We start from the raw sequence: 17,948 nt of genomic DNA on the forward strand, positions 1-17,948 counted from the left end.
TGACAGACTCCATCTTTCTGAAAGCCAGACAGACTCTGTCTTAACCTCTGCCTCACCCCTCCCACCATTTCTCCCTTAAGTGCATACTTTGGTCATGCTACTGTGCTGGGTCATTTGGTACTCAGAACTATAGAAACATATAACCTTTGTAACCGTATCCTGCTTGACAAGCCCACTTGCTATCGTGAAAACCCCTTGATTGATTGTATGACAAGTACCCAATACCCTCCTTGGTAACCTCCCCCCCCCAAAAAAAAGAGAATTAGTGGATTGTTTTGTGAAAAACTTCTGGAGAATAATTTGAATAGTGCTTCCCTTCTGGTATAATTTATTATAAGAAGCTAGCATCATTTCTGATACCTTGATGAATTTTCACACTTCTAAGTTTGTATCAACTTCCAACATTTTATCCTTTGCTCTCAATGTTGTGAAAGAGCTCCACATTGCTTTGGTGTGAAGCGTTTTGTCAGCCCGTCATTTTCTCTCCACGTCTTCAAGCTTTTCACGACAATTTTTTTCTCATCCAGATGAGTAAGTTTGTCTCTACAAAGCACTTCTAGCGTATCTAGAATCTCTTGAATGGACTGACGTTGTTGTCATAGTCCCACGATCGGTGATTGGGATCAGTGATTTCTTCCATAACTACATTGACATTTGATTCCAGTTTCACTTCCAGTGTTATCATTGTTTATTTGCTACACCTTCATCTTTGTTGATCAGTTCTTTTTATTATCTGTTTTGTGAAACGTCACCTGGGTTTTTTACTAGGCAGCCCAACTGCATACTTGGCTATCTTTGTGTTAACTGTAAAACAGATAGATGCAGTGACTAATCACTGACCTTGAAAGAAGTGACTTGATGGGTCCCTGATCATGAAGCACGTCTATTGTTTATATAGTGTTTTGTGAACTGAAAAGCTAGAAGTGAAGGTTTTACTTTATGCAGTTACTCATTAATATGGTGTAGTAACTGAAATTTGAACCATGTTACTGGGTGACTGGTGTTACTAACTAAACCATGGTAACTGAAATGTGTGCATATTCAAACTATATAAAGCAAGGATATCAATACTGAAAACCTGTCAGATAGGCCAGACCACAAAAGCTGGTCCAGGTCCAAAGATTGCTTTCACTTTGTTACGTTATTACGTCAGCTACCAAATAAGGAAAAGATATAAAGTCAAAGTATGAAGAGGAGGCAACTGGACTGACTTCACCAGTGGCCCCCTTGTTCCTCAAGAAGGCATTTCTGAATTTTGGGAGTCTTGGCTACCCACTGGGCTTGCTACATAGACCCATTTTGTTGGAATTGCCATTGAGAACCAGAAAGGCAAAGTGAGTTTCTCAAGGTTCATAACTAGTTAATAGTAGCGTAGCACTAGCACTTACTAGTTTTTTAGTACTCAGATGTGGTATTCTTTTACCATATTTGTTTTCTTTAAACCCCCTTCAAACACATCCTGTTTTTCTGTGTGATAGACTATGAGAAAATACGGTCTTAAGAACTTTCTGTTGTTAGAGATGCTCTTTGGTTATATTACCTCAAAGGTCATACCAATAGGACTTCCATTTCTCTTCTAGGGACAGAAATGATGTTATCTCCTTTAGCTATTTGAACAAGGAGAACTCTCATCCTTTTCTCTCATCCAGAATGTATGTATCAGTTAATACTGCAAGCTGAAAAAAAAATCCTTTAAGCTTCTGTTAGATTCTGGCAGAATACACTTCCGATATCAGTTGTAGCTCCCAAACTGCTCTAGTGTTTTCTCTGGCATAATGAAGCCCTTGGCCATCACTGCTACTTTGAAAATCAAAGCCTTTTGGTCTCTAATGGAATATTTATAAAAAATACTCCATTTTGAAATTTGCTCAGGAAAAGGAAGTATGGTAAATGATATTAGAAATCCCTCCGGCTTGCCTTGGCATCACTTCATTTACTATTATATACTCGAAATTTCTGGAATTAGTATGAATATGAAAGTATTAAAACCCAAAGATAAATAAGCTCTTACCCTCCTTGTCTTCTATGGAAGTATAGCATCAGATACTTATCCCTAATTGTTATTTCTGTATAATAAGGTAAATTGCCCTTTGCCAATTTTAATATAGTTATCTTGGATAAACTGAAAATCGCCTGATACCTATGTCAGAAGTTTCATCTATTTGCAGTCTTACTAAGGTGAAGTTTTTTTTGGGTGGAGCAGTATAGAATGCCAAGCCTGTAGCAAAAAAGCTATACTGTATATATGTCAGTCTCTGTTGCTTTCCTGGGTGTCAGTGAAAAAAAGAACCAGTCAAATGCAGTAAACCAAACATGTTTAGTTTAGTAATACAGTGACTGTCGTAATACTTAACATGTAAAAGGCCAAGGATCTTTAGCTTATCCTGCACTGTTAACCCTGTCTTAATGTAAGGCACTAATACATCTTAAAGTAAGAGAATGACTTTTATTCGGGAAATACACAGCAGACAAGTGCTGTATACCATCAATTGTTCTAGGAATCTAGCAGTAAATATAAGACAATCAGACTCCCTGCTTTCCTTGAGCTTCTATTCTAACGTGGGAGAAAGAAAGCAAATAAATTATATGAATAGATTAATTGATTAGTTGCATAGCTTTTAGTATACATTTCTGTCAGTCTGCCCACCAACACAGGTCCCTTATTACCCTGGGAGAAGGGTCTGATCACTGAAAGTATTATAGATTTGCAGAGTATTGAAATGAAACTTAGGGAAATTGGGGGCAGTGGCTTTTAGAAAACAGCCTAACTCTGTCAGTGTTCCTTGGTTGTTCCTTGCTTGTTCCTCTCATATGTGATCTGCTGCTGGCCTTTGTTATTTCTCTCTGAAATAACACAAACATTATGTTTATGGCTCTCACTGACTTCAAACCATATTTTACATCTTTTAAAAATACGATTTCTAATAAAACAATATAGAAGCAAATACAGTGTCTTAAGATGATACTGTATTTGAAATTCCAAGCTAAAGCCCTGGAACAAGGAGCTGCTAATATTTTGGGAAGCATTCTTTATTTTTTATTAGTTTTTCTGTGTATAGGCCTCTGAGTTCCCAAAGATGTCCTTTGGTAGTAACTGACTTAACTATTTAGTAGCATTATTTGATTTTAAGTCAATTGATTTGTTTTTATCTGAGGAGATACCTTTATTATAAAAGTTTTGCTTGAAAAAATTATCTTGGTAAGCAAATGTAAGGCTGTCACTATTGCTTATTTGCATTAAATAAACATGCTACACACTTTTTCATTTAAAAACATGTGGGTTATTTGATTATGACAGAGTAGTTACAATCAAGAACTCACAAACATTTTTACTTAGTGTACTGAAAGGTCTGTCCACTTTTGAAAAATTCTCTTAAGGAACTACAACTCTGTGAAGTACTACATTTATAAGCCAAAACATTTTTAACAAAGAAGAAAAACTCCCATCATTCATTTAACCCAGGTGTCCCCAAACTACAGTCCGGCGGCCCCCTGAGGCCATTTATCCGGCACCCCCCCTCGCCCCCGCCGCACTTCAGGAAGGGGCACCTCTTTCATTGGTGGTCAGTGAGAGGAGCACAGTATGTGGCGGCCCTCCAACGGTCTGAGGGACAGTGAACTGGCCCCCTGTGTAAAAAGTTTGGGGACGCCGCATTTAACCAAATACAGAGTAAACTTTTTCTTTAAAATGGGAGGCTTGTTATTATAGTTGCTTTTGTTTTTGTTACACCTGTGGTTTTTGCTTTGTTTTTTAGAAGTTGAAGGGAGTATGCTCTCTCTAGGGGTTCAGTTAATTGCAGTGAGTAGATCAATATTCAGCAATCATGTCTTTTAAATCCCTTTCTAATCTTGAGATTTTATGATTCTATATTTGCCTTTGCCTCTGCTTTTTACTTCAGTGACAAGAGTGAAAGGATTATGTAGGGGTCGGGATGGGTAGTGAATTAGGCTAGTGGTTTGGGAGGTGATGGGCATTAAGTGGGAGTCTAAAACGTGGTTGATTCTAAGGGGCAATTGCTATTGGCTTCTGATTTTTTGGTAGTTTTTATTTTTTTAATACTAAATTTTGTTCTTAATTATAATTATTTTTTAAATTAGGGGGAAAAAAGGAAGAAAAAGATAAACCCAAAGATAAAAATAATTTTAAAAATCATCTACTCATATCTTCCTCCAAACAGACATTCTCTTCCTTAATTCTTAGAAATGGGACAATACATAAATCATCTAAAAGATGTAAGAATAGGCTTTTGAAAATAATTTTGAAGGAGATAAGGTATTTTTCATGGGATTATAACAAGGCTTATGTTGTTTATTGGCTCATAAGAAGTTTCCTGAAAGATCGAATTTTTTTAGTGATGTGATTGAATTTAAGGTAGATGTTTTACATCCCTTGGAGCTGGACAGTCTTTTTATCTTTGTGTTTCCAGCCCCCAAAGTACCACCTAACTTACACTAGGTACTCAAAAATTGTTTCCTGAGCTTAACCCAGCACTCATTCTTGATGGAAATAAAAGCAAGGTAATCCCAGGTAAAAGGAGTCGTTTTTTATGAATAAAGGAATTCTTTTTCAGTTCACTCTCCAATATGTTCTCTTTCAGAAAATGTACAACTTTTTTTTCGCCTAGTATAGTGAAAATCACAAGCACTGACTTCGTATTTCAAAGTTGAAAGAAATGAGATTGATGTCCCACACAGTTGTAAAATGCCAAAAATAAGTAGTGCTGACATGAATTAAAGGCCAGTGCTCTGAAAGGCCACAGAAAAGCTTCAGATCAAGGGTGGCTATAATTGAAAGGGCCCAAATAAGTATTTAAAACCACCCCTCCTGGGACTGCTAAGATTTCTGAATTTCAAATTGGCATTTTATGTTTGACAAGGTGACATTGTATAAGAAATGTATTGTAAAACACTGCTGTATGATAGGAAAATGATTGAATGTAAATATTTCAAGATGTAGACCACTGTTCAAATGTTATCATAAATCTTTGCCATTGTTTTAGGGGATAACTCTTCATGTATATATGAGCTGAATTCATAAAGCCAGCTCTTTGAGGGGAAATCATCAGTGTGTTTCTGTCTCTCTGCTACCACTAGTCTGATTCAACCACAAAAATATCCCATTAGGTTTTGCTGTTATTGTCATATGTTTATTATTATGTAAGTGGGAAAACCTTTTTTTGAAAATACACATGTGGCATTTGCCCTGTTCATTGAGTGGTCTGAAATGTCACTGTTATGTGAAATTAGAATAGCCTGGGACAGTTTACACTCTCAAACCTTGAAAAGAAAAAAAAAAGCTTGACTTATAGAATTAACTATCTTTTCATTCTTGGTAGATTTGGAAGGTTTGCAGTTGCTGCTCTTCAGTCCAAAGTAGAACAGTATGAGCGTGAAACCAGTCGCCTCAAGAAAGCCCTGGAACGAAGTGATAAGTATATAGAGGAACTAGAATCTCAAGTTGCACAGCTAAAAAATTCAAGTGAAGAGAAGGATGCTATGAATTCCATTTGCCAGAGAGCACTTTCTGCAGATGGCAAGGGGAGCAAAGGCAGTGAGGAGGATGTGGCATCAAAGAATCAAGGCGATAGTGCCAGAAAGCAGCCTGGCTCATCCACCTCCAGTTCTCACCTAGCAAAGCCTTCCAGCAGCAGACTCTGTGACACCAGTTCTGCGAGGCAGGAAAGTACCAGCAAAGCAGAACTTAACTGTTCTAAGAACAAAGACCTATACCAAAAACACGTAGAAATAATGTTAGATGTGACAGATACAAGTATGGATACTTATTTGGAAAGAGAATGGGGGAATAAACCAAGTGATTGTGTACCCTACAAAGGTGAAGAACTTTATGATCTTCCAGCTCCTTGTACTCCCTTGTCCCTTAGTTGCCTTCAGCTCAGTACTCCAGAAAGTAGAGAGAGCTCTGTGGTCCAAGTAGGAGGTTCCAAAAAGCACTCAAACCATCTGAGAAAATTGGTATTTGATGACTTTTGTGATTCTTCCAGTGTTTCTAATAAAGATTCTTCAGAAGGTGATATAAGTAGAAGTGAAAATGAAAAGAAATTAGAATGTTTTACTTCCCCAAAGACAGGATTTTGGGACTGTTGTTCTACAAGCTTTGCTCAAAGCTTAGATTTTGAAAGTTCAGAGGGGAACACGATAGCAAATTCTGTTGGAGAAATATCTTCAAAATTGAGTGAGAAATCAGGGTCATGTGTATCCAAGAGGTTGAATTCTATTCGCTCTTTTGAAATGAACCGAACAAGAACATCCAGTGAAGCATCGATGGATGCTGCTTACCTTGACAAAATCTCAGAGTTGGATTCAATGATGTCAGAGTCAGACAATAGCAAGAGCCCTTGCAATAATGGTTTTAAGTCACTGGATTTGGATGGGTTATCAAAGTCATCTCAAGGCAGTGAATTTCTTGAGGAACCCGATAAGTTGGAAGAAAAAACTAAGCTAAACCTTTCCAAAGGTTCTCTAACTAATGATCAGTTAGAAAATGGAAATGAATGGAAACCCACTTCTTTTTTTCTCCTTTCTCCATCTGACCAAGAAATGAATGACGATTTTTCACTCCATTCTAGTTCTAGTCCAGGAACTAATGAACTAAAACCCCCAAGCTGTTTGTTTCAGACAGAGTTTTCCCAAGGCATTTTGTTAAGCAGTTCACATCGATTATTTGAAGATCAAAGGTTTGGGTCATCTTTGTTTAAGATGTCCTCAGAGATGCACAGTCTTCATAACCACCTTCAGTCTCCTTGGTCTACTTCCTTTGTGCCTGAAAAGAGGAATAAAAATGTGAATCAATCAACAAAAAGAAAAATCCAGAGCAGCCTTTCCAATGCCAGCCCATCAAAAGCAACTAAAAGTTGACTCATTAGAAAGGTGTCATTTGTAGTTCTGTCCTGAGAGAAAAGTTGTTACTTTTTATCCTCATAAAAGTTCTATACAAATTTGAATTAATAATCTTTAGTCAAGTATCAAGTCAGGTGGATTAACCTGTACGCAGAATGATTTTCATTTTGAAGAGACTTTGGTCTTTTCATTTTTATTTGGGGATCTTTGTGACCAGGGAAGTTAGAAAGGTGGTTGTTTTTTGTGTTTTGAGGTGTTTTTTTTTTTTTTTTTTCTGAATTTAATTTGTATCTCGGTTGGGTGTACATTTAAAAAATGTTTTTTAAAAAATGTTATTTAACTGTTTGATACAGTGGCCTGTCAGTAAACCCCATTTGTCTTCAAAACTTAGATTTCTTAAATAAAACTTTTAGTGTTGTCTATACACTGCTCAGTAAGAAACTTGAGTTTCTTTAAAACGTTTCCTAGGGTGGAAATCATTTTACCTGTCCCTTTTTATTTATGTTTAGTGATGGCCTATTTTTTCTGCAGGGCCATGGCAGAGAAATAGCACTCTAACATGAGTCTGCTATCGATTTACTTTCTTTAGGTTTTATGTATATGTTTGCATTTTTTAGCATTGTGTTTTGTTCAGTTTGTGAAAATGTTCTGCTAGTATGAAAGAATACATTTTCTATATGAAAACATTTGTTTTATGTTAGCTTATGTTTTCTCGTGTGTGTGTGTGTGTGTGTGTGTGTGTGTAAAATCAGAAATTGAGCATACTTTGGAAAGAAGGCATGAAGTACTTCGTTTACAGGAACGTAAAACATAGCTTCATTGCTCCAGATGTACGGGTTTGAAAGAGCTCATCACCAAGTTCTTGATCCACTTGCATTCCAGGGGAGTTTTCTTTTGAGTAATATGTTTCTTGTTTGCATGTTACTGTTCCTTGTGGAAGCTGTATGCATGGTAGCATTTGTGCTATGTTTTCCATACTTAAGAAAAAGAGGTTTCAGTTTGGCTAATAGAATATCTTTTATGTATGACAAAACTTTTTTCTGTGAAGAGTGTTGGGATGAGAATAGGTAAGAGGTAAGCACAATTTTTAATTTAGGCTCTGAAAAAGTGTATTGTTCTAAACATATTTGGTATGCCTATATAGGCCTTTAAAAATGGGTTTGTATGCTGTTTAATGTGCACTGAACGTTTTACATTAATATTATACTGTTTTACATTAATACTGCATGCTTTTCTATGTGAATTGAATAAAGGATGTCATAAGCACTGTATTCCTTGATGTTGATGATGATTCTTTGTCTCATATCTTGAATTACCCTGCAAAGACTAGGAAAAACTACCATTTTTAAATTGATGTTATAATGCAGATGTTGACAAACCTATGGTCCATGGACCAAATCTGGCCTGCAGCTGTTTCTCAGGCTGAAGTGCAGTGGTGCAATTATGGGAATTTCCCACTTACTCTGCCAAAGATCTGGGACTACAGGCATGCACCGCCATGTCAAGCTAAGTTTTTAGTTTTTGCAGAGGTGCTGTCTCACTATGTTGCCCAGGCTGCTCCTGAACTCCTGAGCCCAAGTGATCTTCCTGCCTCAGCCTCCGGAAGTGCTGAATCACACCTGGCCAATTTTATAAAATTAAATTTTATGCATTTCAATCTTTTTAAAAATCTCTTTTGAAAGTCCTGTGAGCAAAAAATGTTATTTACATTTGTAGATGATTCTTAAAAATCCATAGATTTTTGCATAACAGGAAAATGAAAGTCACATTTCAGTGCTTCTGAATAAAGTCTTATTGGAACACAGTTAAACTTAATTTGTTTACTTATTATCTGCAACACCTAAAATATTTACTATCTGCTCTTTTACAGAAATATTTGCTGACCCTTTTTATAATAGACTGAGGATTCAATGAAACCATAAATATGTAACAAAATCATTTGTGATTTGGAGAATCATGCCCTTCACTTACAGAAGTAATAGCCAGAAAGACCTAATTTAAAGCAGAATTTTGCTTTATGAAACATATATTCCAATAATTATTCATTATTTTATATTTCTGATATGTTAAAGCTAATGGATAAGTTCAGAGCCATTGGCACTTTAAATGTCTTTGATAATATGACTACACATTAGAAACTCAGATGTAGAAATTAAGATTTTTCTGTCACAGGTTAAATTTAGTGGTGTTATGGTATAAATCTATATGTTCCTCCAAATTCATATCTTGTAACACCGAAGCTAATAATACTAAGAGGTGGGGGCGTTTGGTAGGTGATTAGGTCATGAGAGCTTTGCTTTCTAAATGGGATTAACGTCCTTATAAAAAAGACCTGGGGGCCATGCACTGTGACTCACACCTGTAATCCCAGTACTTTGGGAGGCCGAGATGGGCAGATCATGAGGTCAGCAGATTGAGACCATCCTGGCTAATACGGTGAAACCCTATTTCTACTGAAAATACAAAAAAATTTACTGGGCATGGTGGTGCATGCTTGTAGTTGCAGCTACTGGGGAGGCTGAGGCAGGAGAATCGCTTGAATATGGGAGGCAGAAGTTGTGGTTAGCCAAGATAGTACCACTGCACTCCAGCCTGGGCAACAAAGTGAGGCTCCGTCTCAAAAAAAAGCGTGGGGTAGTTTTCCTGCTGCTTCTGTGGGAGGAGGACACAGAAGGTACTGTCTTTAAAGCAGATAGACCTCACCAGAATCTACTGATGCCTTGATCTTGAACCTCTCAGAACTGTGAGAAATAAAACTGTATTGTTTAAAAATCATTCAGTCTAAAGCAGGTGTCCCCAAACTACGGGCCTGAGGGCTGCATGCGGCCCCCTGAGGCCATTTATCCGGCCCTCTGCCGCACTTCAGGAAGGGGCACTTCTTTCATTGGTGGTCAGTGAGAGGAGCACAGTATGTGACGGCCCTCCAACGGTCTGAGGGACAGTGAACTGGCCCCCTGTATAAAAAGTTTGGGGATGCCTGGTCTAAAGCATTCTGTTGTAGCAGCATGAATGGATGAAGACAACAGGTATTTAGTCCAAATACACACTGACATTGTTACATGGATAGCTGGAGTGTGTAACCTGATTTACTAAAGACTAACCTGGGTGAGAGCATCTATGTTGGACCAAGGTATTTCCCCACTGCTTATATTCAGAAACATCCCTCCATTCTCCCTAAAATAGTATTGCATACGTTAGTTAAACCTGTGCCATTCTTTATTTGAAGGGACCTTAATCTTTGTAGGATTTGATTTTAGTCACACGTTCTCATTTGTACTCTACCACTTTACCATAATGTGACGTCATGGTAAATAAGGAGGTTTCATAGATGTTTAAATATTAGGTATGCACACTCCAAGCAGAAAAAAAAAAAAATCCCTATCTTGCACTGAAACTACGTATCTTGCTAAGCTAACCTCTATTTCATCTAATCCCTACTTAAAACCTTGCAAGCCAAATACTGTTTCCCCAGTTTACAGAAAAGCAAATCGAGGAAGAGTGATCACACCACCGGAATGGGTAAAACCGTATCTTGGAGCTGGGTCTGTGGCTCTAGAGCTTCTGCTCTTCTTCTCCCTTGTGTAATAAAGAATTCACACTTATAGACCAAAGGATGAACAAATTTGAAATTTGCCACCAATTATTTTCAAAGTAGTATTTTGGAAGTATTATCTGTTAATTTTTTATTTTTACATTTGAGACAGGGTCTCGGTCTTGCTTAGGCTGGAGTGTAGTGGTGCAAACACGGCTCACTGCAGCTTGGCCTCTTGGGCTCAGCATGTTTGTTCGTTTTTTTACAGTAGCATTTAGTTCCTCAGTCTGACTACTAAACAGAAGCTCAATGATGGGAGTTGTGTGTGCCACATTGACTCTGACATTTAGATTAAGTTAACCTTCCTGTCTTGGTTAATTTCACTAAGGCTATGATAGAAAAAGATGTACTCATGATAAGGAAGCAGACAGTTCATGTTTTTAGAAAAAACATCTTTTGTCTGCTTATCTAAAATGCTTTGGCTATAGGAATGTGACAGGATGCGATCGAGTTTTTTTGGGGGGGAGGGGTCAGGCTTAGTATTCATTTCTTTATTTTTAAAGTCATTCCATCCAGGAATGACAAGTCTTTTTCCTATTTTATGGAGTCAACTGACACAAAAAAAGAAAATGGTACAATAAGATTTACAGTCTCTTAATTTCAAGTCTGCTTTGTTTCCCAGTCATCTCTTGGGCATCTATGTTGGTCTGAAAAAGCTACTGAAAAAGAGAGGAACTTGGTCTTGAATCTATGATGTTTCAGGAACTTCTTTTTTCTACATGAATGGTTTTCAGTGATTCAAAGTGAAATACATACACTAGATTTCCCCCCTTTTTGTACTTTTGTAGGATGTTTGTAGACAAAATCAAACAGATTAACTGTTTATGTGATGTGGGATGTGTTTATGGGATGTGTTTTATTAGATTAGAAGGTTTCCCAAAGCCTCATAAGGTCTTTCATTCCTATTTGTGGGAGTCCTACAAAACAGCTTTTGTACAACACAGCTTTTGTCTAGCACATGTAACCTGATCCTTTTAATAATACTTGGCAGAGAGAAAACCTTTTAAGCGAGAGTGTACAGTGAACATTTATTGCCTAATTCTCGGAACCCCACTCATCTGAGAAGCATCTGTGAAGATGCAGATTTCTTTACAGAACCCACCTGGAGTGCAAGTTAGGGCAATCTTCAGTTTTATGTGACTGAGGCAGTCTAGAATGCCTTCAGTTACAGCTCCACTTCTGAAACAAGGTGGATTCTTAGGTCTGCTCTGTCTTTTTCATTTCATTATCATAGATTCTAAGTGCTGTGTCTTGATAAGAAGCAGACCCTCTCTAATAAATGTTAGTGTTAGTTTATTGGTGTGTAGAAGTGTGGGCCTTATGCGACGTTTGTAATTTGGGGATATAAAGACTCTTTTCCCAAAATTTCCCAAGGAATTTGACTTAGACATTTACTGAGACTTACGGGAGGGGGCGGGAGATGCAGTTCTAATGCATTTTGATTCTTACAACATTTGTGAGTAGAAAAACGCCCCTGTTGGGGATAGCGTGGAGCCGTGGGTAAGTCTGGCGTCTTCCTAGAGGTGTTATTTGTACTGGATCTTGAAGGGTGAATAAGAGTTCTGAGCGAAGGAGGACAACTCTCCTGCGTGTCGGGATGTGCTGGAGGGGACGTCTATTTAGCCGCTGTCTCAGAAGAGGTGCTGAAGAAACCATTCCTTAACGTCAGGGATCCTGTTTGAAAAAAGGATTCCCGGATTGCTGCAGCCTGGGTTTATAGGTTTGGCTTTGCTCCGCCTCCTCTCGGAGTGCCCTGAGGCACTTGGGCTTGCCCCAGCCTCCTGAGCCGGCGGCCTGCTGGCGAGACAGAGGCTCCCTGGGCGCTGGAAGGCTTAGGCGTTGGTGGACTGGCCCATCATCTGTCCATTAAGACGAGACCCGGCCTTTTGAGGGCAGGAAGGGGCGACCTCGCCTAACCCACCGGGTCATCTTTGTGTTCGGAGTGGGGAGGTGGGGTCCGGCCCGCCAGCCTCCACTCTGAGTCCTCTTCTCTCCCCGGGATTCCAGCGAACTCGGCCTTTTCGGATTCTCGCCTCCGGTGCCCACTCTTACCTTCGCCTCCAGCCCCCACCCGACCCCCACTCTCCAGTCTCCGGAGGACAGGCGCGCCCTCGCCCTTCCAGCCCGAGTTTTCCGCGCTCTCCGGGGCGCTCCCGGCTTGTCCGGCCCTAGCCCCACCCGAACGGCCCACTCGCTCTGCGGTTTCCTTTCATTTTATTACTGCTTGTGAAACCTGGCGATTAAGACGCGAAACCAACAAAGAGTTTTCTTTCCACCTTAACCTTGCACACAATCCTTTAACAAATTAATTAATCCTAATGAATTAACACTTCATTTATTTAAACGCGCTATAGTCCATGAATTAAATTTTCATGCAGTGATTAAAGGCTGTTAAAATATGCATGATTTCGTTAAAATTTTATAATAAATCAGGGCAATGTGTTACATGACAAGGCAACTATTTCCCAGTCCCTCGCAAGGGGCTTTGATTTGTGCGGGCGAAGGGAAGGAGGGGTGGCTGGCGGAGGCGCCAGCGAGCGTTGGAGAGGGGCGACAGGACCCAGCTCCGCACTCTCGGGTTTGGACTCGCGTCCCCGTGGTTTCCTCTGCGGCTTCCAGACCCTTTGGGGAATCCTGCTCCTGGAGGCACAGCGGAGCCTGCGGAGAGCGACCCGCACCAGCCTCCCGGTCCTCTGAGCTGCGCTTGCTGGGGCGGCGGGAGGGGTGGCTCTGCTGCCCACTTAGCTCCCTCCACCCGGAGCTTGCGTGCGGTTTGGTGGCAGCAGCCGGCAGGCAGCTATCCGTGGAGCGGGAAGGCGATAGAACTTCCCATGTCCTTGCGTGGGGTCATGGGCAGGTGTGTCTGCTGTGGACTTTCGTTTGTTTGTTGTTCTAACCCAGGACCTGGAAGCCCCTTCTCTGATCAGCTTTGAATGGGGCAGGGCCAAGACGGGGCAGGGACGCCTCTTCTCCTCCTGGGACCTAAATCACAGGGGTGCGTGGCCATGTTCAGACATCACACATTGTTCACTTGGGCTGCGAAGCTGGTTCTAGCAACTAGCAGGCAGGGGAGGCCCAGCTCCTGTTGGGACAGAGACGTAGTAGTCATGTTTTACCCATAGGGCTTTCACAAGGTAGGTGGGTTTCATGTCCACGGAGAGATTAGGGTGGAGATATATACATAAGTCTGTATCTATAGATGTAACGCCAAGAGTGACAATGGTCAGCAGTGAACTTTCCTGGGACGCATCATCTGGGTCGCTAGGTCATCGAGGACATCTCAGGGTGGGGTGGTTAACGTCCAGGAAAAGGTCCCTGAGGGAAGTTGCATTTAAATTAAACAACCAGAAGAAAGGAAACAGTATATTTCCCACCGGTTTCCTTGAGAATCTTCTCTGCCAGTCCCAGCTGGAGCCGTCTGCCCAGCTGGGGGCTTTGGAAGCAGAGATCACGACGGTCCCAAGTGCCGCCAACCACCCCTGGCCTCGGGGACCGGGGGAGGCGAAGGTCGCGGGAGCTCGGCAGTGCCGAGTAGAAAGGGAGGACGATGGTCTCCGGGAAATCTCCGAACCTAAGCGATCCGGAACTTGGCCCGGGGAACTACAACCTCAGCGTTGGGTTGGGTCCCGCGGGCCTCGGAGAGCAGGGTCACTGTCTGGGACGGGAGGAAGTCCGATGGCCTCCAGTGAGGCCGGCGAGAAGCCCAGTAACCATCGCCCGGGAGGTACGGGACCAAGATGCAAGAGTAGCAATAAGAGACTGGGATCAAAGCAACTCCAGCAAGACCCTGGGAAGGTGGCCCAGAGGGGAAGGGAAAGTTCCACCGTCCCTTCTCCATTCCTTTCTCCTTTCCACCCTTCAGTGTCAGAGCCAAGGGCGCCAGGACAGCCCAAGAGCAGCCCCGGTTCCGAGACCCGAAGCCCTTACCCTGAGCCTGTTCCCCACGGTCTGCCCCTTCACCGGTGCTTAAAACAACCTAAGTGGCTTCTAAAGCCGGCCGACCTTGGGCCTTGGGGGCTTCTTCTGCATGCAGGGCGCTAGTTGCGCCGTGAAAAGTGCCTCCTTTCAGAGTAGGCAGTTGCCTACACCTATGTGGAGCCCCGAATCTGCGAGGAACCTAGCTCAGGCTTCGGCCACATGGACCCGAGGTGGCCGGGCCTGCAGGTGGGGCCAGAACCCCGGGTTCCAGCAGGAATGAGGGGCCCGATGCAGCCCTTCCCTGTATACCCACAGTCTCCACGCACGTCTGTCGACATCCCTCAGGGCGGATCCTGAGTTCCTAAGCCCCGACAGACAACTCGGGTTCAACCCCCGCAGGTGAGGAAATGGGGGCGAGTAGTGGCCGCGGAGTCATATACTAACTTTCTCCGCACCCGGTTGGAAGGAGGAAGTCAGTGCCCAGGTGGACAGCAGCTGTCAGGCGCGCTCTCCTAAACTGGAGTGGGGGAGGGTGTCGGAACCGCTCAAAGGTGAGGAGTGTTCACCCCAGACAGTGCGGATTCTCGCACAAAACCTCTCCCGTCAGTCCTCAGGCCAACCGAGGAAGGTCTGTTCCTTAGCTCCGGAAAAGGGCGCTGCCAAAGGAAATGAGAAGTGAGGCCTGCCAAAGGAGGAGGAGAAAATTAATTAATGAGGGAAAGAAATGTGTCTCTGATCCAGATGATAGACTTCCTGTCCCTGGGGGCTGAAATTCCTTGGAAATCAATAGCTGTGCATTCATTATCCCTCTCTTGATAAAATGCAAAGCTATGAGATGAGGAGGAGGAGGGGAATCTGTGTTGGTCATTAAATAAGAAGGAAAAAAAATGCCCAGGAATCTATGCCAAGACTCAGACCTCATGTGGGTATCATTAGCACAGGCAGGGGCCAACTAGTTACAGCAGTTGCCAAACCAGGAAAACAAAACAGTGACATATGGGTGAGCTGAGCCCAAGCCTGCCACCCTTTCCTTTTACCCACCAGGAGGAAAGTAGGGAGAGGCTTGATAAGGTCGAGGGAACTGCCTGCAGATGTGCCAGCACACCCCATTCTTTAGCCTGGGGCTGAAGACCAACAGGGAGGAGGTTTGATCACTGTCCAAACATCACCCGCCCCATATTTCTGTACGAGTCCCTCTCATCACACCTGTTATACCTGTGCCATAAATGCCTTTTATCTGTGGCTGCCCTCCACACATACACTGTCATCTCCTGCAGGGCAGGTACTCATACTGTATACCTCATTTTGTCTCCAGTGCTCTGTACTGGACCAGACTACTGCTCAGCAAGCATTTGAGGGAACAAGATAGGGTAGCAAGTTAATGAGGGAGGAGTGAAATAATTGGCTCCTGAAAAAGAACAGGCTGAAATCAAAGTGTACAGCTCTGCCTGGGGAAAACACACCTCTCCTTTTTAAGGAGAATGTAGACCACCCCCTGGGGATCTTTCTGCAATCTCCAACCAGCCCTGGATGGCTGAACAACCCCTGGGCCACCACCTCTGCCCCACGCCACCCCAAACTGGCCTCTTCCATCCTACACACATGTGTTGTTTGGTGGGGCACTTTTCCCGTGTGGAAAAACTCTACGCTAAGTGCCATAGTGAAGATGTATGCGTCCGAGATGGGCTTCCCATCCACGGTGGGAGGAGGCAGGAGGATTGTACCCACAGCCCTCATGTTTCTGGTTCCATCAAAATGCCCAATATCTTGAGCAAAGATCTGGCCACACCCCAAGGTGGGGTATTCCTGTTGTAGAAGAAGAGGTAAACAAGGAAGGGAATCTTGGTGGGACTAACTCCTAATTTCAGGCTAAGCTGGCATCTCTCTGCTGGGTTTATTGGAAGCCTCCCAGGGTTGGAGGGTGAACGAAGGTGACTTGTGGGTACTCTGGAGCTCACCTGGCGCTTAGAGGTCCCACCCGGCCGCGAATCTGTACTGCGTGCCTTTCTGCCAGCCCTGAACCCTTCAGGGGTCACTAAAAACCAATGTTTTTTTGGGGAGGGAGGGGCAGGCTTCAGGCTCTCACCCTCTTTGGGGGTTTTTCCTTTCCCCTCAAGGGAGAGTGCAGGGAACGGCCACCGGGGGTGTCAGAAAGGGTTAGGTTAAGCCCTGATGCCTACTGTAGGACTCACTCTTTCCCTCTAGCGACGTCCTGCTCACCGTCCACTCTCTGTTGAGATAAAGTTGCATTTAGCGTTCCCAGGGGACCGCATAATGGATGGAGCCGGCTCCTTCTCTCACCAGCAAGTGAACATCCTTCTCACTTCCCTCTGGAGCTAGAAGGAAGGGAGTGGGTGGGGAAAAGATGAAAAGAAAGAAAGAAAAAGCCATGATGACGCTTGTGGGCTCTTCTTGGAATCTGAGTAGGTGAGTGGGTATGCTATACACACATGTGTTTGTGCAGAGGAAAGATAAAATCCACGGGAACGCAAATTTAGGTTTATAGAAATGAGATCTCCTCTTTGGTGGAAATACAGACCTCCTTGGTGTGAGAGAGACCAGAAAGATTATTTATCTGATCTCTGCTTTCCAAAAGCAGCCCCTTGCTGCTCTCCAGCTCTCTTGCTGCAGATGTGATAACATCTGGGCCGTTAGGTTATTATCACCGCGAACAAACGCTGCATCCCTGGGGACTTTGGCACCTGAACTGTGGCTCCCCTGGGAGGCTCTTGATCTGCCTGCCACATTAGGGCCAAATAACAGATCGGCTAATTGATTTGTTCTTTTTAGATCTTAATTTCACAATAATTAAAAAAAATTTAAAGCTGGACCACAGCTTGTACCCGTTCTTTCAAATTGGCTTGAATTAATATTTTTGAATCGAGTTTTCCTATAAGTTAGCTCGATCTGTTCCTATTGAAAAATAATATATATAAGCAAGAAGAGATAAGAGGCAAAAAGCCAAAACCGTGGAAGAGAAAAGAAAGTTCTTTTCAACATCTTATTCCCTTTTCTCTGAAGCAGTTTCCTTTTCCTGGAGTTCCCAGCATAAAGAGTGTGTGTGCGTGTGTGTGTGTGTGTGTGTGTGTGTGTGTGTATTCGCTGAGGGGAGGAAGGATCCCAACTACACCCTGTTAACTGTTTTTTCCTTTTGATTACTAGAAGCCTCAGATCACCCGGAGCTCGTTTGAAACGTGGGTTTGTACACGGTTGAAGGAGACAAACAATAAGAGAAATGCACAATTTCATTTCAACAGCTTTTCCCGAGTAGAAAGCACACGCTCCTTGTGGCTCCTAAGTGGCTGTCACTGGCGGTGCCTGACACAGTTATATTCACAACAACAACAAAAAGTATGAAGAGGAAATTAAATTATATGGAAATCAATAGCGTCTGGCTGCTTCAAACAAATGTCTGTCACCGCGATTATTCTCCAGGAACCTATTTATAAACCTTGAAAGAAACAGGGTCTTGCAGCAAAAGACAGCACCTTCTGCATTTCTGTGTTGTTATTTATACTGTATACAGAGGAATGCGCGGGCATAATTTAGCATACAAATGCCCAGCTGTATACATTATATA

General features: G+C 42.5%; 1 protein-coding gene across 2 annotated transcripts in view; it reads left to right on the top strand.

Annotated features, from left to right (window-relative positions):
• Positions 1–8,129, top strand: part of OBI1 (ORC ubiquitin ligase 1) — a 44,339-nt gene extending 36,210 nt beyond the window's left edge. For both annotated transcript variants that reach the window (XM_074387565.1, XM_003931021.4), the window contains one exon: positions 5,337–8,129. In XM_074387565.1, coding sequence (XP_074243666.1) covers positions 5,337–6,876 — 1,540 coding nt within the window. In that variant the 3' untranslated portion in view covers positions 6,877–8,129. The remainder of the gene's footprint in view (positions 1–5,336) is intronic.
• The last annotated feature ends 9,819 nt before the right edge of the window (positions 8,130–17,948 follow it).

This window comes from Saimiri boliviensis, chromosome 16 (assembly GCF_048565385.1).
Source record: "Saimiri boliviensis isolate mSaiBol1 chromosome 16, mSaiBol1.pri, whole genome shotgun sequence".
In the NCBI taxonomy this organism is placed as follows: domain Eukaryota; kingdom Metazoa; phylum Chordata; class Mammalia; order Primates; family Cebidae; genus Saimiri; species Saimiri boliviensis.